Source organism: Chiloscyllium plagiosum, unplaced genomic scaffold, assembly GCF_037043375.1.
Source record: "Chiloscyllium plagiosum isolate Xiang-an unplaced genomic scaffold, Cpla_swu_hap1 HiC_scaffold_6, whole genome shotgun sequence".
Taxonomy (NCBI): domain Eukaryota; kingdom Metazoa; phylum Chordata; class Chondrichthyes; order Orectolobiformes; family Hemiscylliidae; genus Chiloscyllium; species Chiloscyllium plagiosum.
This window is the reverse complement of record NW_028270144.1, coordinates 54,673,057-54,696,117: the sequence shown is the minus strand read 5'-3', so window position 1 is coordinate 54,696,117 and position 23,061 is coordinate 54,673,057. Positions and strand designations below refer to the sequence as shown.

At 40.7% G+C, this 23,061-nt stretch overlaps 1 protein-coding gene across 4 annotated transcripts in view; it reads left to right on the top strand.

Annotated features, from left to right (window-relative positions):
• The window catches only part of fam76b (family with sequence similarity 76 member B), an 89,883-nt gene extending 68,087 nt beyond the window's left edge, over nucleotides 1–21,796 (top strand). For all 4 annotated transcript variants that reach the window (XM_043691478.2, XM_043691477.2, XM_087988010.1 and 1 more), the window contains exon 10: nucleotides 18,589–21,796. In XM_043691478.2, coding sequence (XP_043547413.1) covers nucleotides 18,589–18,678 — 90 coding nt within the window. In that variant the 3' untranslated portion in view covers nucleotides 18,679–21,796. The remainder of the gene's footprint in view (nucleotides 1–18,588) is intronic.
• The last annotated feature ends 1,265 nt before the right edge of the window (nucleotides 21,797–23,061 follow it).

The following is a 23,061-nucleotide window of genomic DNA, read 5'->3' as shown; positions in this document are numbered from 1 at the left end:
TCCTAGCTTTGTGTTCTTACTAAATAAAAGTAACCTTCAATAGTCAGGTCCCATTCATGCCTTCATGTAGCTATGTCTGTAATTGTAATCAGACAACTGTTGCTTATTTTTATTTGCGGACTCTGTTCATCTGTTTTGTTTTCAAGGCTGTGTTTTCAGGTAAGTATTTAATTTTATCCTTTTTTTATTCTTGTAAATCCTAGTCTTCTCTTAATTCAGTTTTAGATTTACTTTCTCTCTCTCTCTCTCTCTCTCTCTCTCTCTCTCTCTCTCTCTCTCTCTCTCTCTCTCTCTCTCTCTCTCTCTCTCTCTCTCTCCTTTTTCTCCCCCCACCCCAAACTCATTACATGATACCAGGATGGCCTTGTTCTTTAGTTGGTTCCTAAATGTACCGATCCTATTGTTATAGTTTGTTTATAATCTCCTGCATTAATACCTATCCTCTTTGACCTTGACTCCACTCTTTGATTTGCCACATCTTTCTAGATTTTATCCCTTCCCTAACTAATTCAGTGGCTAGCAGTGCTACCTCATGTTGCCAGGGTCCCAGATTTGATTCCATTCTTGTGACGGTGTCTATGCGGAGTTTGTACCTCCTTCCTTTGTATGCATGTGTTTCAATTTCTTCTCTCAATCCAAAGATATGCAGGTTAAGTCGATTGGGCATGGTTACTTGCCCCATAATGTAGATGGATGTGCAAACTAGGTGGATTACCCATCATAAATGCAGGGGTTATTGGGATAGAATGCCGACAGTGTGGAAGCAGGCCATTTGGCCCATTAATTCTACACTAACTCTCTGAAGAGCATTCCACCCAGACCCAACCCTAACCTATCACTGTAACCCTGCATTTGGAATGTTCTTTGGTATAGATTTATTGGGCTGAATCCCTCTTTCCACATTAAGGATTCTGCGACTCTGTAATTCGTTTAAAATCCTGTCTGTTTCTTCTGTTATGCAGTTGGCAAGAAAACCGATCTCAGCATGGTTCAAGTGAAGATCATCCCAATGGTTCATATAGATCCTCCTTTCCTCATTACCTGTATCTATGCGAAATGAACTGGATCCCACTTCTCCCATGTCAGTCTGACCCATACATTGATCACTCTCCTCTGATTTTCACAAGATTCCAGAGATTACTAACCACAGTTGCTCAAACTTCAAACATTTGCCCTGGACCAAAATGGGACCTCTGAGCGTCCACTTTCTACAGTTGTAGCACACTGTCTGTCCTTTCTTTCATCCTACTAGATTGAATAAAATACTACATTTGCTTTTTATGCATTTACTAACCTTTCTACTAGTTATTAATACTATGTTGAAGTTTAGGAATAGTTTAGTCAACAGATACTTACCAAATAACTAGCTTCTGTAGTTGCAAAGTAAGCATCATTTCCTAAAATCTAAAAAAAGTTAGTAGAGCAAAAGGGAAGATAAATGTCTTTCCTTCCTCCTGTATTCTTATAATCACCCAATTCCAGCACTCTAATGCAAGGTATGCCTCCTGTGCTGGATCACTAATTTGGATCGTTTATATGCTCCTAACACACAAGACCTATCTGACCCAGTTACAGAAGAAGTGCTTCCTTGATTAACTTAAGCCTAACAGCACTACCAGTAGATGCCAAATTAAACTCTACTGAAAGCGACAAACTTCAGAATTTAAACTGGGACTTTAGGTAAAAGCTGATTATAATAAAATTGGATTTGTACAAAGGTTTAGATTTCCTTACCCACCAACTGCAAGTATTTAGTCAATGGGGTTAGTTTTGATTTGATGGTAGATTACTCAATGACACAACAAAAATGGTTGTCAAGGCATTGGTCCCCAACCTTTTCAGTACTGAGACATAGATACTGCATAACTGAGCAAATTTCCCTTTTCCTGCAAGACCATAAGACATAGGAGCAGACATTAGGCCATTCAGCCAGCTGAGTCTGCTCTGCCATTCAATCATGGCTGATAAGTTTCTTATCCCTATTCTCCCACCTTCTCCCCGGAACCCTTTATCCTCTTAACAGTCATGAACCTATCTATCTCAGTCTTAAATACAGTCAATAACCTCGCCTCCACAGCATTCTGTGGCAGTGAATTGCATAGATTCTCCACTGTTTCTGACTAAAGAAGATTCTCCTCATCTCCATTCTGAAAGGGCTGTGGCCTTTGGTTCTAGTCTGTCCTACCAATGGAAGCACGACCCAGCATCCACTCTGTCTAGGCCATTCAGTATTCTGTAAGTTTCAATTAAATCCAATCTCCTCCTTCTAAACTCCACTGAGTATAGACCCAGAGTCCTCAGCCGTTCCTCATATGTTGAGCTTTTCATTCCTGGGACCATTCTCGTGAACCTCTTCTGGACATGCTCCAGGGCCAGTACATTCTTCCTGAGATATGAGGCCCAAAACTGCACACAATACTTCAAATGTGGCCTGACCAGAGCCTTATAGAGCCTCAGAAGTATATTCCTGCTTTTATATTCAAGGCCTCTTAAAATAAATCCTATTTTAAAGCATTTGCTTTTCGAACTACTGACTCATCCTGCAAGTTTACCTTGACCAAATCCTGGACTAGAACTCCTAAGTCTCTTTGCACTTCGGACTTTGAATTTTCTCCCCATTTAGACAATAATCCATGGCTCTTCTGACCAGAGTGCACAACCTCACTATTTCCATCTGTCACTTCTTTTCCCACTCTCCTAACCTGTCCAATTTCTCCTGCAGCCTCCCTGCTTCCTCAGTGCTACCTGTCCATCTGCCTATCTTTATATTAACTGCAAACTTGGCAAGAATGCCTTCAGTTCCTTCATTTAGATTTTAATGTATCAAGTGCAAGGTTGTCCCACCACTGAGCCTTGTGGCACGCCACTTATCACAATCTCCCATCCTGAGAAGGACCCTTTTATTTTTGCGCTCTGCTTTCTGCCAGACAGCCAAGCTTCTATAGATGCTAGCACCTTGCATCTAACGGCATGGGCCCTTATCTTATTCAGCCTCCTGTGTGGCACCTTATCAAAGGCCTTCTTGAAGTCCAGGTAGATGATATCCATTGGCTCTCCTTGGTCTAACCTGCTCGTTACTTCCGCAAAGAATTCTAGCAAATTTGTCAGGCATGACCTTCCCTTGATAAAACCATGCAGATTTTGCCCAAATTTACGTCCACTTCCAAGTATTCAGAAATCTCATCCTTCACTATGGATTCCAGGATATTAGCCACAACCAAGGTTCAGCGAATTGGTGTGTAATTTTCCATCTTGTGCACAGTGGCTCAGTGGTTAGCACTGCTGTCACACACCACTAGATACCTGGTTCGATTCCAGCCTCTGGTGACTGTCTGTGTGGAGTTTGCACATTCTCCCCGTGTCTGTGTGGGTTTCCTCTGGATGCTCCAATTTCCTTCCACAGTCCAGTGATGTGCAAGTTTGGTGAATTGAGCATACTAAATTGCCCGCAGTGGTCAGGGATGTGTAGGTTAAGGGCATGAGTCAGGGGAAATGTAGAGTAATGAGGTCGCAGAATGGGTTTGTGTGGGATACTCTTTGGAAGGTTGGTGTGGACTTGTTGGGCCAAATGGCCTGTTTACACACTGTAAGGATTCTATTCTGTCATCTATAAACACGGTTGTCATGTTAGCAATTTTCCAGTCCTCTGGGACTATCCCTGATTTTAGTGATTCCTGAAAGATCACTGCTAACATCTTTTTATTATCTCTTCAGCTATCTCTCTTAGAATTCTGTGTTGTTGTCTGTGGTCCAGGTGATTTATCCACCTTTAGGCCTTTCATTTTTTTTCTAGCACCTTCTCCTTTGTAATGGCTGCCATACTCCATTCTTCCCCCTCACGCTCTTGAACTTTTGGGATATTACTTGTGTCTTCCACTGTGAGGACTGACGTAAAGTCATTGTTCAATTCCTCAACCATTTTCTTGTTCCCCACTATTACCTCTCCAGCATTATTTTCACCTCTCTTTTGTCCTTTAGTTTTCAAAAGAAACTGTAACAGGCTTCCTTCATATTATTGGCTAGCCTACCCTCCTGTTTAATCTTCTCTCTCCTTATTTCTTTTATTTTTGCCCTCTGTAAGCTTCCCAATCGTCTGGTTTCCCACTTCCATTCGCCACGTTATATGCTTTCTCTTTTGCTTTTATTCTACTCTGACTTCCCTAGTCAGCCATGGTTGCCTCATCCTCCTTGTACCATGCTGCTTTTTCCTTGGGATGAATTTCTGCTGTGTCTCCTGAATTACTCCCAGAAACTCCTACCTTTGCTATTCCACTGTCTTTCCTACTAGGCTTCTCTCCCAGTCAATTCTACCTAAACTCCTCCCTCATGCCTCTGGAGTTGCCTTTATTCAGCTATAATACCTCTGATTATATCTGCTCCCTCTCCAAATTGAATTTATTCTGCAATCATATTATGATCACTGCCTCCAAAGGGTTCCTTCATCTTGAGCTCTCTTATCAAGTCTGCCTCATGCACAGTACTAAATCCTGAGTGGGCTCCACCACAAGCTGCTCCAAAAAGCCATCTCATAGATATTCTACAAATTCCTTTTCTTACAATCCTCAAATGACCTGATTTTCCCAGTCCACCTGCATATTGAAATCCCCCATGATCACTATAACTTTGCTTTCCCCATGCACAATTTCTATCTTGCACCTAGCTCCTGATTACTGTTTGGAGACCTATACCCAACTTGCAACTGTTTTATTTCTTAAACTTTTTGTGGTTACTCAATTCTACCCACACAGATTTACGTTTCTTTCTTACATTGCACACATTCAGATATAACACCTTCAGTCCTGTATTAACCGTCCCTCTTCTCATTGTTATTCATTTGTCCAGTGTGCTTGAAATTTGACTGCTAACCCTTTCCAATCACTCTGTCCTATTTGTGTCTGTACTGGAGATTTTAATAATCTCTCCTGAGTTCTGCAGTCTTGCCTCCTCCTTTAGTTCAGATTTTCTAATAACCCTGATAACTGAAACCCTCTCCATTTAGTTTAAAGCCCTGTCTGCTGCCCTAATAATGCGATTTGCTCAGACTCTGGTCCCAGCATCGTTCGCATGAAGACTGCCCCATTGGAACAAGTCCTTTCTTCCCCAGTACTGGTACCATGTCACATTCATTCAAACCCATTTCTCCCACACCAATCTTTGAGGCATGCATTTACCTGTTTAATCTTATTGATCCTGTGGCAATTAGCTTGTGGCTCAGATAGCAATCCAAAGATTATTACCTTTTTTGGTTTTGCATTTTAATTTAATTCTTATCTGTTAATACTCCCTTAGCAGAACTTTTACCCTCCCACTCCAAGTTCCTTTGCAGCCCAGGCCAGATATCCTGAACCTGAGCACCAGACAGACAACACAACCTTAGGGACTCTTGAACCCGCTCACAGAGAACAGTTTCTATATCTCTAACTATATCATGCCCAACTCCAGCAATGTTTTTCTGTCCCCACTTGAATGGCTACTGCACTACTTTCAGTTGACTCATCGTCCCAGTAGACCCCATTCCCATCCACACAAGGAGCAATACTCTTGAACCTTGGTCAAGGACAGAGGTTAAGGCTCCTGCAATGCTACCTCCTGGATCCCTCTACCTGCCTCACTCACAGCCACACCCTCCTGTCCCTGACAACTGACGATAACTCACCGGGAATAAATAAATACACTGTCAGCGATACTTTAGCTACAAATTAATAAAATACAGGAGCAAAAGAAGTGAGTGGCACAGTGGCTGCGTTAGCACTGCTGCCTCAGTGCCAGGAACCCAGGTTCAAATCCACCTTCGGGCGACTGTCTGTTTGGAATTTGCACATTCTCCCTGTGGATTCATGAGTTTCCTCCAGGTGATCTAGTTTCCTCCCACAGTCCAAAGATATGCAGGTTAGGTGGATTGGCCATGCTAAATTGCCCCATAGTGTTCAGGAATGTGTAGGTTAGGTGCATTAGTCATCGGAAGTGTAGAGTAATACAGTAGGGGAATGGGTCTGGGTGGAATACCTCTTCAGAGGGTTGGTGTGGTCTTGTTGGGCTCAATGGCCTGTTTCCACGCTATAGGAATTCTATATAGGAATAGGAAAGGTGAGGTCACCCTGTTAGGAGTCTTTTACAGGCCTCCTAATAGTCCTAGAATCATTGAAGAAAGGATAGGGAAGGTGATTCAGGAGATGAGTGACAGTAATAGGGTAGTTGTTATGGGGGACTTTAACTTTCCTGATATTGATTGGGAAAGCTAGAGCTCAAGTTCGTTAGATGGGTCAGTGTTTGTTCAATGTGTGCAGGAGAGTTTCCTGACACAATATGTAGACAGGCCAACAAGAGGTGAGGCCATACTGGATTTGGTTCTGGGTAACGAACCAGGCCAGGTGTTAGAATTAGAGGTAGGTGAGCACTTTGGGGATAGTGACCATAATTCGGTGATTTTTACTCTCGTGATGGAGAGGGATAAGTGTGTACTACAGGGCAAGAGTCAGGGAAATTATGATGCGGTGAGGCATGACTTAGGATGTGTGGCTTGGAAAAGTAGACTCCAAGGCAAGAGTGTAAATGATATGTGGAGCTTGTTCAAGGAGCAACTATTGAGTGTCCTTGATAATTATGTACCTGTCAGGCAGGGAGGAAAGGGTCGTGCGAGGGAGCCGTGGTTTAATAAGGAATTGGAATCCCTTGTTAAATGGAAGAGGGCGGCCTATCTCAAGATGAGACGTGAAGGTTCAATTGTGGCGATTGAGAGGTATAGGGTAGCCAGGAAGGACCTGAAGAGAGAGCTAAGAGCAGCAAGGAGGGGACATGAAAGGTCCTTAGTCGGTAGGATTAGGGAAAACCCTAAGGCTTTCTATAGGTATGTTAGGAATAAAAGAATGACTAGGGTAGGAATAGGTCCAGTCAAGGATAGTAGTGGGAAGTTGCGTGTGGAGGCGGAAGAGATTGGGGAGACACTGAATGAATACTTTTCTTCAGTATTTACTCAGGAACAGGACATTGTCGTCGATGCGAATACTGAGTCACAAATAAGTAGAATGGATGGCTTTGAGGTATGTAGAGAAGAGGTGTTGGAAATTCTGGAAAAGGTGAACATAGATAAGTCCCCTGGGTCTGATGGCATTTATCCTAGGATTCTCTGGGAAGCAAGGGAGGAGATTGCAGAGCCATTGGCCTTGATTTTTATGTCCTCTTTGTCTACAGGAGTAGTGCCAGAAGACTGGAGGATAGCAAATGTGGTTCTCTTGTTCAAAAAGGGGAGTAGGGATAACCCTAGTAACTATAGGCCGGTGAGTCTCACTTCTGTTGTGGGCAAAATCTTAGAGAGAATTGTAAGGGATAGGATTTATGAACATCTGGATAGGAATAATGTGATCAAGGATAGTCAGCATGGTTTTGTGAAGGGCAGGTCGTGCCTCACAAACCTTATTGAATTCTTTGAGAAGGTGACTAAGGAGGTGGACGAGGGGAAAGCAGTAGATGTGGTGTATATGGATTTTAGTAAGGCGTTTGATAAGGTTCCCCATGGTAGACTACTGCAAAAAATACGGAGGTATGGCATTGAGGGTGAGTTGGAGGTTTGGATTAGGAGTTGGCTGGCTGGAAGAAGACTGAGGGTAGTAGTTGATGGCAAAGTTTCTTCATGGAGTGCCGTCACTAGCGGTGTTCCGCAAGGATCTGTTTTGGGACCATTGTTGTTTGTCATTTTTATAAATGACCTGGAGGAGGGGTTAGAAGGTTGGGTGAGTAAGTTTGCGGATGATACGAAAGTCGGAGGAGTTGTAGACAGTGAGGAAGGATGTGGCAGGTTACAGCGGGATATAGATAAGCTGCAGAACTGGGCAGAAAGGTGGCAAATGGAGTTCAATGTAGCTAAGTGTGAGGTGATTCACTTTGGTAAGAGTAATAAAAAGATGGGGTACTGGGCTAATGGTCGGATACTTGGTAGTGTGGATGAGCAGAGGGATCTTGGTGTCCATGTACACAGATCTCTGAAAGTTGCCACCCAGGTAAATAGTGCGGTGAGGAAGGCATATGGCGTACTGGCTTTTATTGGTAGAGGAATTGAGTTCCGGAGTCCTGAGGTCATGATGCAGTTGTATAAGACTCTGGTGCGGCCGCATCTGGAATATTGTGTGCAGTTTTGGTCGCCATACTATAGGAAGGACGTGGAGGCACTGGAACGGGTGCAGAGGAGGTTTACCAGGATGTTGCCTGGTATGGAAGGAAGATCGTATGAGGAAAGACTGAGACACTTAGGGCTGTTTTCATTAGAGAAAAGAAGGTTTAGGGGTGACTTGATTGAGGTGTACAAGATGATTAGGGGGTTAGATAGGGTTGACAGTGTGAACCTTTTCCCGCGTATGGAGTCGGGTATTACAAGGGGGCATAGCTTTAAATTAAGGGGGGGTAGATATAGGACTGAAGTTAGGGGTAGGTTCTTCACTCAGCGAGTCGTAAGTTCATGGAATGCCCTGCCAGTAGCAGTGGTGGACTCTCCCTCTTTATGGGCATTTAAGCGGGCATTGGATAGGTATATGGAGGATAGTGGGTTAGTATAGGTTAGGTGGGCTTGGATCGGCGCAACATCGAGGGCCAAAGGGCCTGTACTGCGCTGTATTGTTCTATGTTCTATGTTCTATATTCCACGCCATGCCACACCACACCACATACTTGAGTTAGTTAGTTTAAGGAGTGTGACTCGCTTGAATCGCAGCATCAAGGGAAGACCCCCCCCCCCCCGCGCCGATGTATTAGTGTTTGAAGCTCTCACACCAGCTCCTCGACTTGAGTTCTTCCAGCAACCAACATTTACTGCAGACACGGTTACTGGCAACCACAATGGAATCCACTAACTTCCACATCATACAGAAACAACACATTACCTGACTCTCCATTCTTATTTTATTTAGTTAGTTTTGAATTTGTTTTTCTTTTACATTTTAACTGGTTTTGCATCTCTACTTATGCAATTTAAAACAAATAGGTAAGTTGTATCCAATAAATAAACATTCAAAGTTAGCAGATCCCTTATTAGCTAATCCAATCACAGCCCTCCTGTCATGTCACCTTTCAGTTTCCCACTCAGATTTATAAACTCTTCCCAGACCGCTCTCCAATCTGCTCCTATCCTGAATTGTAGGCCCCACACGGTAACTTTTATATACTGCTCTCGCTCAGTTTCTCTCCTGAAGCATGGTGACAAAAGTCAACAGGTATTGCCTTTAGTAGTAAATGCCAAGGTTCTGGAAGAGATCAGAAGCACTTTTAGTTTAAATTCTGAAGTTTGTAGACATATATATAATGTAGTGATTAGAAGGTCAGGTAGGTAGATTTAATAGAGTATGAGTTTCCTGATTGGACCGGTTAACAGTCCCAATCAGGGAGTTCTGCCTGACCAATACAAACAGGAGTGTCAGGGATTCTGCTCATTCTTGGAGCCGGTTCTGAGCTTAGCTGATCAATGTCATTTGTTATGCACATATAAATAAAGGGTCACTTTGTAGAGTTATTTCAAATAGAGTTTTAATTAGGCTTCAACTGAAAGTGCAGTTGTGCTTAGTTAATCAAGTAGGCAGCTCAAACCAATTCCTATGTAACTGGGTCAGACAGCTGAGGGGTGACTTTATACAGGTTTGTAAAATCATGCCGGGTATAGATAAAATGAAAGGCAAGGTCTTTTCCCTAGGGTAGAGGAGTCCTAAACTAGAGGGCACAAGTTTAAGGTGAGCGGGGAAAGTTTGACAAAGGACCCAATTTTCACAAACCGTGTGGGTCTGTGCATGCAAGAGCTGCCAGAGGAAGTGGAAGATGCAGGTACACTTCCACCATTTTAAAAAATATTTGCTCAGATACATGAATAAGAAGAGTTTAAAGTGATATCAGCTGAATGCATGCAAATTGGACTGGTTATGTTTGGGCTACCTGGTTGGCATGGATGAGTTGGACCAAAGGATCAATTTCTGTGCTGTATAAATCTATATATGTTGTTCACTTGCATTGTTGATGACACCTTCTGTCACTTTATTGATCACGAGTAGGCTGATGGGGTGGTAATTGCCTGGTTGGATTTACCCTCCATTTTGTGTAAGGAATTTAAATGGGCAGTTTTCCACATTTTCAGAAAAACTGTACTGGAATAGCTTTGCGAGGTGTGCAACAAATTCTGGAGACGGACTGCCAATTCCATCCTCTCTGAAAACAAAATTAGTCTGTTCGAAACCTCATCACATCTCCAAGTTTAGCTTCTGACCACATAATTGAGCTATTGCTGATACCACATTTCCACTTGTAACAATATCTAATGTCAACCTTGTCCTTACTCATATGTTGCTGAAATGTCTTTGTCTATGCCTTTGTGGCCTCTCAACTTTACTGTTCAATGCATTCTTGATTGGTATCCCACTTTATATCCTTTTGTCCATATCTTGACTTGTAGCAAGTCCCATCAATCATGTGCTTGCTGGCCTTTGCTTCTGTTCAAGAAGGTATTGTCTTTAAAATTCACACGCTTACTTCCAAAATCCTGTGGCTTCGCCACTCCCTGAATTTTTAATCTCTGCTAGCCTGACTTGCAGTTCTAATTTTGTACCCTTGACAATTTGTTCATTCTGCCTTTGATTGCTTGGGCTTTGAACTCCTGACACCCTCTCCAGAATATTACTTTTTCTACTTGCTTAACTGAGCTTATGGTCAACTGATTGATTATTATAATGCTTCTGTGCAGCTCTTTGGGCTTTTTTTTTTTACATTTAACGTACAATACAAATATGTTTTGGTTGGAGATGTAAATCAGGAAGAAGCCTCAATATATAATTCATTTGGTGCTTCTCATAAATTGCAAATAGCTCAGTCCGATCTTTGTTTTTGGCTCTGATAGTCATGACATTTATATGGTGGAAATGAATTTTTGATAAAGGTGAGCCTCAGGATGTTGATTATGAGGGGTGTTTGATAAAGGTGATGTTAATTTGTTCAAGATGCTTCTTGCCTTGAACTCTAGTTTGACACTTGTTTAGACCTCACCAAGATCTTGTCTGGGTCTCCTGTTTTTGTTCTGCTAACCTTATAGAGGAAAGCTTATTGATAAGTACTAGATGATATGCAGCCAAAATGCTACCCTGAGAAACTCCTGAAGTGATGTCTATTGATAAAATTGCCTCAAAAACCACAATCATTTACTGGCATGCTCTACTCATTGCTATCATAAGTATCTACAATGAACTTATGAGCTTTTTGAAAACCGATTTTGAATAAATCATTTAGTTAAATTGAACTTTCAAATTTATTTTCCAATTTGTTCCATTACTTTTTCAAAGACTTTAAAACACTGATTACCAAATGAGAGCACATATCTTTCAACTTCTGATGTACTGGCTGCACATTGGGGAAAACTGAAAAATCCACATGTTTAGAGTGTACGCTTTGGAGTCATAGAGTAACACAACATGGATACGGGCCCTTCAGTCCAAACTGGTCAATGTGACAATGGTGCCCACTTAGCTAGTTCCAATTGCCTCCATTTGATCCATTCCCTCTAAATCATTCCCATCCATGAACCTATCCAAATGTTTTTTTAAATATTGCTATTGTACCTGTCTCAACCACTTTCTCTGGCAGCCTATTGCACGTAAGCACCACACTCTGCGTGAAAGTTACTCCTCAGGTCCTCCTTAAATTTTTCCCCTCCCACCTTAAACCTGTGCACTCTCTCTCGTTTTCAATTTCCCATCACTGAGAAAAAGACTATACGCGTTCATGCTATCTATCCCCCTCCTAATTTTATACACCTCAATTAGGTCACCCTTCATTCTCCTACATTCCAAGGAATAAAGTCCATCCTGGCAGCATCCTCATAAATAGTCTTTGCACTCCTTCCAGTTTAGCTATTTCTTTCCTGTAACCAAAACTGGGGTGGCACGATGGATCAGTGGTTAACACTGCTGTATCACAGCATCAGAGACCCAAGTTAGATTCCAGCCTCTGGAAACTGTCTGTGGAGTTCTCTCTGGGTGCTCCAGTTTCCTCCAACAGTCCAAAGATATGCAAGTTAGGTGAATTGGCTTTGCGAAATTGCCCATAGTGTTCAGAGATGTGTAGGTTAGGTGCATTCGTTGGGGGTAAATAGAACATAGAAAAGTACAGCACAGCACAGAACAGGCCCTTTAGCCCACGATGTTGTGCTGAGATTTAATCCTAATGTCAAATATAGTAACTTAACCTACGCGCCCCTCAACTCACTGCTGTGCATGTCCAGCAGTCGCTTAAATGTCCCCAATGACTCTGCTTCCACCACCACAGCTGGCGATGTGTTCCATGCATTCACAACTTACTGCGTAAAGAACCTACCTCTGACGTCTCCTTTATATCTTCCTCCTAATATCTTTAAACTATAATTCTCATACTAGTCATTCCTGCCGTGGGGAAATGTCTCTGGCTATTGATTCTATCTATTCCTCTCATTATTTTGTACACCTCGATCAGGTCTCCTCTCTTCCTCCTTCTCTCCAGAGAGAAGTCCGAGCTTATTCACCCTTTCTTCATAAGGCAAGCCCTCCAGTCCAGGCAGCATCATGGTAAACCTTCTTTGCACCTTCTCCAAAGCCTCCATATCTTTCCTATAGTAGGGCGACCAGAACTGGACACAATATTCCAAGTGTGGTCTCACCAGGGACTTGTAGAGCTGTAGCAAAACCTCGTGGCTTTTAAACTCTATCCACCTGTTAATGAAAGCCAGAACACCATATGCTTTCTTGCCACCCAAGTGGATAGGGTTGTTAACTTTGAGGGATCTATGTACTTGCACACCCAGATCCCTCTGTTCCTCCACACTGCCAAGAATCCTGTCTTTAATCCTATATTCAGTATTCGAATTTGACCTTCCAAAATGCATCACTTCGCATTTATCCAGATTGAACTCCATTTGTCATTTCTCAGCCCAGCTCTGCATCCTATCTGTCGTGCTGCAGCCTGCGGTAGTCCTCTATAGTATCGACAACACCTCCAACCTTTGTGTCATCTGCAAATTTACTAACCCACCCCTCAACCTTCTCATACAAGTCATTTATAAAAACTACAAAGAGCAGATGCCCAAGAACAGAGCCCTGCGGGACCCCACTCAACACTGACCTCCTGGCAGAATATTTCCCATCTACAACCACTCTCTGCCTTCTGTCAGCCAGCCAATTCTGAATCTAGATAACCAAATCTCCCTGTATCCCATACTTCCTGCCTTTATGAATGAGCCTACCATAGGGAACTCTATCAAATGCCTTGCTGAAGTCCATATACACCCTATCCACTGCTCGACCTGTCTTGACACCTCTTCAAAGAACTCAATAAGATTTGTGAGGCATGACGTGCTCCTCTCAAAGCCATGCTGACTGCTTTTAATCACATTGCTTTGCCAAATAGTCATAAATCCTGTCCCTCAGAATTCTTTCCAAAACTTTGCTGACCACAGACGTAAGACTGACTGGTCTGTAATTGCCAGGGATTTCCCTATTACCCCTCTTGAAAAGAGGAACAACATTCGCCTCCTTCCAATCCTGTGGAGAGTGAGGAGGCAAATATTCTCGCCAGCGGCTTAGCAACCTCCTTTCTCGCTTCCCAGAGCAGCCTAGGATAAATCTGGTCTGGCCCCGGAGACTTATCAATCTTAATATCTTCCAAAATTTCTAGCACATCAACTTCATCAGTCTTGATCTGGTCAAGATTGTATCCCAGTTCCTCTAAGTTTTCATTTACAACAAGTTCCCTTTCCTTGTTGAAAACTGAAGCAAAAAACTCATTTAGAGCTTCCCCTATCTGCTCAGACTCCACGCATAAGTTCCCTACGCTATCCCTGATCAGCCCTACCTTCTCCCTGATCATTCTCTTATTCCTCACGTATGAGTAAAATGCCTTTGGGTTCTCCCTAATCCTTATTGCCAAGTCTTTTTCGTGCCCCCTCCTGCTCTCATCAGTCCAATTCTGAGCTCCTTTCTAGCTAGCCTGTAATCCTCTAAAGCTGTGTTCGATCCTTGCTTCCTCCACCTTGCGATCCACAGGTCGAGCAGTGGATAGGGTGTATATGGACTTGAGCAAGGCATTTGATAGGGTTCCCCATGGTGGCTCATTCATAAAGGCAGGAAGTATGCTGCTGCCTTCCTTTTGACAAGAAGTTCCTCCTGTTCTTGTCATCCAAGGTTCCTTCATCTTACCCCTTCTTACCTGTCTCAGAGGAACAAATTTGTGCATCCCTCGCAACAACTGTGCCTTAAATAGTCTCCACATGTCTGCTGTGCCCTTTCTGTGGAACAATTGCTCCCAGTCTGTACTTCCCAACTCCTGTCTGATAGCGTCATAATTTCCTTTTCCCCAATTAAATATCTTCCCTTGGTAACAGCTCCTTTCACTCTCCAAGGCTATGCTAAATGTGAGGCAGTTGTGATCACTTTCACCAAAGTGCTCTCCCACCGTGAGATCTGACACCTGTCCTGGCTCGTTGCAGAGCACCAAATCCAAAATGGTCTCTCCAAAAATGTAGAGTAACTGGGAATGGTTTTCGGTGGGATACTGTTTGTAGGGTTGGTGTGGGCCCATTGAGCCAAAAGGCCTATTTCAACACTGTAGGAATTTTATGGTTCTATGAAAACTGTACACAACTCTCCAGTTGGTGCCTCAGCAACGACCTATACAACTGTATGTAACATAATGTCCCAATTCCTATACTCACTGCCTCAACTGAAGGCCAGCATGCTAAATGCCTCTTTACCACCCTGTATACTTGTGACACTACTTTCAAAGAACTATGAACTTGTACTCATAAGTCCCTCTGTTCCAAAACTCTCTTCAGGACCTTACTATTTACTGTATAAGTCCTACCTTGATTTAACTTTTCCAAAGTCTAACACCTCACACTTATCGGTATTGATTTTCATTTGTCAGTCTTCAGCCTACAGCCCCATCCGACCAAGATCCCTCTAATTTTTGTTAACCTTCCTTGCTATCAATGATATCTCCTAAATTTGTATCATCCGCAGTCTTACTCATTGTATCTTGTACATTCATATCCAGATCATTTATTTAGATAACAAAGGTCTGAGCACCGACCACTGTGGGACACCAGCCTGAGAAACAACCTTCAACAATTACCCTCTGCTTCCTACCATTTGAGCCAATTTTGATTCCAATTAGCAAGCTGTCCCTGGCTCTCATGTGACCTAACCTTCATGATGAGCCCGCCATGCGGAACCTTGTCAAAGGACTTACTAAACTCCATGTAGACAACATTTGCTTCCCTACCCTCATCTATCCTATTGGTTACCTATTTGAAAAACGCTAACAAATTTGTCACACGTGACTTCCCTCGCACAAATCAATGTTGACTAGCCCCATCAGATCTTGACTCTCAAAATGTTGGTTGATCCTGACTGTTGGTATCCTGTCCAACAACTTACCTATCACTGATGTCAGGCTCACTGGCCTGTTGTTCCCTGGCTTGTCTTTGGTGTCTTTTTTAAACAGTGGAACAGCATTAATCACCTTCCAGTCTTGTGGAATTTCACCAGTAGCTAACGATGAAGCAAAAATCTCTGCAACGGCCTTTGCAATTTCTTCCCTACCCTCTCATCGTCCGAGGATGGACTTGATCAGGCCCAGGGGATTTGTCCACTTTAATGCATTTTAATGCTGCAAACACCACCTCTCTGTAATACGTATGCAGAGCAAAACACCCCCACTTGTTGCTCTTATTTCCTTAGCATCCATGATTCTCTCCTCCCTACACAGAGGAGAAGTATACATTAAAAATCTCACCTGTGGCACCACACAAAAGAATAACTGATAGACTGCCTTGCTGATCTTTGAGAGGCTCTACGTGTGGAGCCACAGGAGATGGGGAAGGTACTAAAACGAGTATTTTGCATCAGTGTTTACTGTGGAGAAGAACGTGGAAAATACAGAATGTGGGGGGAAATATATGGTGACATCCTGAAAAATGTCCAATTGTAGAGGTGGTGCTGCTGGATATCTCAACACGAGTGTTGCTGACAAAGAGACCTTGGAGTGCAGATTCATAGATCTTGAACTTTGAGTTGCAGGTAGATAAGATAATGAGGAAGGCATTTGCTATGCTTTGCTTTACTGGTCAGAGCATTGAGTGTAGGAGTTGAGAGGTCATATTGTACAGGACATTGGTTAGGCTACTTTTGGAATATTATGTGCAATTCTGGTCTCCTTCCTCTCGGAAGGATGTTGTGAAACTTGATAGGATTCATAAAAGATTTACAAGGATGTTGCCAGGTTTGGAAGATTTGAGCTGTAGAGAGAGGCTGAATAGGCTGGGGCAGTTTTCCCTGGAATTTTGGAGGCTGAGAGTTGACCTTCTATAGGCATGAGGGGCATGGATAGGATAAATAGACAAAGTCTTTTCCCTAGGGTGAGGGAGTCCAGAGCTGGAGGATATAGGTTCAAGGTGAGAGGGGAAAAATGTAAATGGGACCAAAGGGGCAACCTTTTCATGCAGAGGGTACGGAATGAGCTGCCAGTGGAGGCTGGTATAATTGCAGCATTTAATAGGAATCTGGATGGGTATATGAATAGGAATGTTTAAGAGGGATATGGGCCAAGTGCTGGCAAATGGGACGAGATTAGGTTAGGATATCTAATCGGTATGGATGAGTTGGACCGAAAAGATCTGTTTCTGTGCTGTATCTCTGACAGATTATCATGCTGTTCTTTAAGGAGACCTATTCTCTCCCTAGGAGAAAGTGAGGACTGCAGATGCTGGGGATCAGAGCTTAAAAATGTGTTGCTTATGCCCGAAACATCAATTCTCCTTCTCCTTTGATGCTGCCTGACCTGCGCTTTTCCAGCAACACATTTTTAAGCTATTCTCTCCCTAGCCACCTTTTTTGCAATTAATATAGCTAAGAGGACCTCGGGATTATTTTTAACCTTATCTGCCAGATCCATCTCGTATCCCTTTTTTCCTCATGATTTCCTTAAGTGTGCCTCTACATTTTTTATAGTCATCTAAGGATTCACTTGGGCCCGATAGCTTAAAGTTGAAAAGTGTGATGCTGGAAAAACACAGGCCAGGCAGCATCCGAGGAGCAGAAGAATCGACGTTTCGGGCATAAGCCCTTTTCTCCCGATAGCTTAAACTCAATGTCGGCCTTTTTCTTGACCAGAGCTCCAAAACCTGCCAGCTTTTCCCTTCACCCTAACAGGGACATATTGTCCCTGGATTCATGAAGTCACACTTTTAAAAGCTTCCAATTTGCCAATTGTTTCTTTTCCTTTAAACAGACTCACCCAGTTGACCTCTGCTAGATTCTGCCAAGTGCCCCCCCCCCCCCCCCCCCCCCTGCCAAGTTAGCCCTGCTTCAATTTAGCACCTTAACCTGTGGACCTCTTATCTTTTTCCATAACTGTGTTAAAATTGAGAGTTATGGTCACTGAACCCAAAGAGCGCTCTGACCGGCACTTCAGTCACTTTCCTGACCTTGTTTCCCTAAGAGGAGGTCCAGTGTTGCACCATCACAAGTAGTGGTCTCTATTGATTTAGAAAACTTTCTTGGACATCGCTGAAAGTTCTTCTTAATTATTGTTAGCATTTGATCGGCTTCAAGTTAAACAATGGTTTTCGTTACTTTGAATTTGTTTGAAAAGTTGAGCACAATAATTTTCAGAAAGCATTTTGAGCAATTTATTGCAGAAATACAAAAGTGGAGTTACAAGTATTTGCAAAGAAATTCATTTTGCTGAAATAAGCTATTTGAAGAATAATTATACTCCGATAAGCTTCCTCCTACTTATTTCCATCGTGCTGACCATCTTATTAGTTAGTATTCTCAAGTTTTCTTTTATGTACAAGATAGCTTAAGCCTTGTGGCAAGCTCAAGATTTGTAGGCAAATGGTGAGAGCTGTAGCTACGTGGAAAAACATTTAAAACATCCCATTATTAACAGAGCAGAGAAATTCTATGCCTTTCAAAAACTTTTTTTTAAATGCCATGTTTGTTAGCTACCTGATCACTTCAGCTGTTGTTTTAGTTTTCCTATATGTTAACCCAAATCCTCTCTCAAATCTGTATCTGTAGGCAACTGAGAAACCTGATCTGGACAGTCTCTGTGAGGATAACAATGTTGCCCATTTCATAATTAAAGTACAGGGAGGTGCTCGGTTTATGAGCATCCAACTTCTGAACACTTAAGAATGTGATGTCATACAGGAGTGTAATTTTAAATATCCACATTGCAAACATTTCTCATACTTACAAATAGCTACTTTTATATTGTCCTACAAATCAACTTGGAAATGGACTCAAGAATGGAAGCCATTTGCGACTTGGGGTCTACCCCTTTGGTCATTATTCTTTAGATTCGTATCAACCGTACAACCTTCAAGCCAATTGTTTTGAGGTCCAATACACAAATATAGATGGGAATCTTTTCACTTTTAAATAACTGTTCCATTATGTATTATTGCAGAGATGAGTTATGAGATGGCTTTTGAGTCCCTCTCTAACCTATTTTTTGCTATTGTGGTACACATGTTCAAATTTAGTAGACACTGTTTAAACTGGTAATTGTATTGTTGCAATTTTTTCATAGGCCAAAAATCGAGAATTAATGAAACAAGTTGCAGCATTATCCAAGGGTAAAAAGATAGAGAAGACTGGAAATGTTCTGCTGTCTCCTTGAAGGGTTCCTTGACATGAAAATATCATGAAAATAAAAGCAAATACTGCCATGGTAGTAGAAGTTACTGTGAAGTCGTTTCATTTAGAAAATGCACCCTGATTGTTTTCCAAGTGGTTAGATTTTTTTTTTTAAACTAGCAATAAGAAACTGTACACTTCAGAGAGGATTAATGATAGGTTATAAAATATCAAATCCCTTTTATTATCACCTTGAATTTGAATGTTTTAAAAAAGGGAAGGTAAATGAAGATTAATAAAACTTTTGTCTATTGTAACCTTCTGCAAATTGCCCTATTTCCTTGCAATAAAAATCTAAAGCGTCACTTTTTTTGACAAGGCAAATGTTAGTTTTACAGTAAAACATTTGTACAGAAAATCTGAGGTCTGACAAATTTATTCCTGCTAATTAAGTGTTCCTCTAATTCTGTAAGAAATGCTAGTGGGAACCTGGGAAAGGATTTGTTTTATAATGGGGTTCAAAAGCAAAATATAAATTAATTTCCTATTTTGAGCAGTGTAAATATCTTTCTACAGTTTGTCTATAGAATATGCTTTATGCAAATCAAAACCATTAGAATGTATAAAAATGTATACTGAAGACTCTAATTTGCCTTTGCAGTCAATTTTTCCAATGCTTGTAGAATTCAAAACAGTTGTTGTTTCTGATACATTTAACTGACATTAGAAATGTTTGAGTGGGAAAACTTTTTTTTTCAGCAACATTTCATCTTTCTTCCATCTTAATTGATGAATGTGTTCCAGCGTATGTGCAAAAATTGTTTGTTTGATTGAAGGGTAGTGTAGAATATGCATAATAGATCTGAAATAATTGAGATCTTCCTAGAGGGAGGACACAATTTGTTTCACATACTTTTCATTGAAGAGCAAGTCCACTTATTGATGTCATAATTGTTTCAATCTCCATCCAGAAAAGTATGCTGTCATTCATTTCTCTTCGTGTACATCAAAATGCAAATTGAGTTAATCCTGACTAAATGTTCTATTGTGAAATCATACATTCTTTTCTATTTTTAACATGCATGGATTTCATCCAGTGTGTGGTTAGAGTTGGATTTGTGCCTTAGAGAAGTTAGCATGAACTCACTCTACACCTTTTTAAAATAAATGTTAAGTTTACAGTGCTAGAGATAAATAATTGCTGTAAAAAGAAATTCAAATTGCGTAACTTTTTTCTGAGCGATCTCTATCATTGTTGACATGATCCTATACTAATAAGGCTGTAGCATGTTAACATGTTCACAGATTTATTTCATATAACTTATATGGCAAGCTGTTCACTCAAATTATTTCTAACTCAGCTATTTGTATAAAGCAAAAATGCCAATTGTGTATAAAAATAAATTTTGTATGATTATTAAATACTTAGCCTTTAATAAGATTAGATTTTCATGTAAAGGTGCTATTTAAAAACAGGAAATGGTCAACATATTTAACTATTGGACTTGTGGTATGATTTGATTTCATTTGGAAAACCTATTCAAATTTTCTACGTTTTAATATTTCATACATTTTTGTTAAATGACCCCTGAGTAAAAACTCAGCATTGTCTCAAAATTATTTTTTGTGAGATGGATGGTAACAATGTTAGAGGAGAAAGAAAGCAAAATGAACTTCAATGGCATTCAGTCACATGTGTAATACTTGTGCATATAACAACTTGATGGTTAACAGGCTTGTATAAATAATCTTTTACTTCTGGTTGTAGAAAAGTTCTTTATATGTACAGCCTTTGTTTACAATTCAATCAATTTGTAATTTAAGAATTCCTACCTTGCATTCTGAAGATTCTATTCTCATCCGTCTTTTGTTGACCAGTATTCTCAACCAGCATGAAGTTGAGTAGGTCATTTAAAGCTATGCATTTCAATCCTATTTAAAAAAAAAAATGTCAACAGTGTAATTTTTTTTGGTGACTGTACAATTCAAGTTTATTTATTCTATCTCAGGCTGATGCAGTTAGTACTTGATAATGTCACCATGCAATTTTAAGAACAGGCTTTAAAACTTCTAGCAGATAACTCTTCATAATGGGCATTATAGAAAAATAATTATAACTTTTATTTCAATTCTCTTGATTTCTTAGCAATGTTTGATAACATGTTATTCCATGTACAAGCATGGTTAATCCTAGGGTCTATGAATTACCTCCCCTAGAGCTCATGTATACTTGATTTAAGAACATAATTTTATAACCAGTTGATGAGAACACTTTGTATTTTGTGTATAAACAGGAACATATTACAAAATTTGGTAGAACTGAATTGGCAGAATATATGACTATGTAAATTGTCATCGACCTCTACCAGTAACAGTGCCTTGTCATTCTGGAATTGGCATATGTTCTATAGCTATAATACTACATTACCATTTGTATATAATGCTTTGCTAATGCAGTAGTTTACTTATTTATAATTCTGCAATTTTCTTTTCAGTGATTCCATGTTTTGAAACTACATTTTAATCATGTAATTCCATGTTTTTTCACAGACTAATTCTAGTTGCATTTTTTTGGTTAATCCTTTGTTAAAATAAGCCTTGATCAGATATGTATACAATGTAATTTGTAAATTGGGGTGCATAGAATTCAGACTTCACAGTATTTAAAGTTGGATAGTGAATTTGAATCATGTTTTGAATTTTAAGATTCTAATATTGTTTATATTGTTTTTACCTCCATTTATTACTTGAAAATTCTAAGTTGTAAAAAAAGTCTGGGATGTATGCTTTCAACAACAGACATAGACTTATGCTTTTTATTTTAATTTGCAAAGAAGTCTCCTGTACAAGTGGTGAAACTGCAAGGTGAAATTGTACTGTACTTCATTTTCATGTAACCATAAGTGTAAGCTCATTAAATTGTAATTTCTAATGGAATAGGATTTAAGTCAAAACTGCCAGTTGTATTTTAAAACCTTTGAAACTCTTGTACTTCCTCCCATTTCCTCTTTGAGGAACTGTATACATGCTTGGAATGTGTTCCTTAGAATTTGTAATTATACACAGGAACAATCTGAATTCTATAATCAGATATTGGTCAAACTGAAATTTTATACTTGTTTTCTAAATTTGGACAGTTTGAAATAAATCTTGTTTAACTACTTTGCATTTCATGTCAAATGCTGTTTTTTGACATTTCTCCCCACAAATCTTTCAGGTGCCAGGTTCTACAGTGGTCTGTCACTGTTTAGCACATCCTGGTAATTGTGATTAAATTGGTAAATTACCCATATGGGCTCTGAAACCAGTTTATAAATAAATGTCACAGATCTGTGATGGATTAATGAGTTTATTCAATGAAGAGCTGTTAGAATAGAAATATCTTGTGTCTTATCTGGCTTAACTATCTCAGCACAGACACTTTGTGGTTGCAATTGCTGAATTAGGAAAAAAAAATTACATCAATGTTACTTATGTTCTGAGAGACCCCAATGTTTCAAGTGCAGAACTAAGATTTGGTGATTGTGACTCACTGGGGTAGTGCAGTGGAAAGAGTTTGACTATTCTTTGGTGTCATTAAGTGGGTGAAAATTTAATTAGGCCACCAAATTGCCCCAATTGTGCTTAGTTGCATAATTCAGGTTATGAGGTTTTCCTATTCCCAATAAAATCTCAATACTGTAACCTATCTGTATTTAACCCATTGGAAAAAAAAGTAGTCCAGTTGAATTGCTAGTTTAAATTGAATACACTAACTGCATAACTGAAACTTTACCCCTTTTAACGATATCTACTCACATGCAGATGGGCACAAAGGGAGACAAGAAATGAACATAGTGGATGGAGAGAGCAGTTTAGAGGAAAGCTGGGAGACAGCAGCAAGCAACTAAGGACTTTCTTTCTCTCCTTTTCTGTGTGGAGGAGTAAGACATAAATACTTTCTGTTTGCATTTCAAGAACACACATCCTGTACAGATAGTTTTACATGTTGGTCACTTGGTTGGCACAGCATCATCTTCAAGGTGGTGCAAATACTGAGGCTGAAGCTAACTGAATGAGAAAGACGTGATTCTAATTCAGCTGCACTGAACTAGTTTTGTTCCTTATGTTCCCAACATACAGCATTGCCAGAAAGACTGAGGTATCCAGTTGCTGGTGAAATGTTGGTTGTGGCTGCATTCCCATGAAAGGAGGACGAGGGTCAACAGCAAATCCAGTAATAGCAGCAGGCCACTGCAAAGGTCAAAGAACAGGTAGAAGTCACAGTTGTAGGATTCCTTGGGATGTTTCTGGGCTGTGGAAGAACCAGAGGTTTTTGCCCATGAATCTATTTTCTGAGCATAAGTGAGTATCAATGCAGACCCATCTGTCCCAGATCACTGAGGTATATCTATGCCAGCTGCTAGAGTGTGAAGCTGTCCTTCTC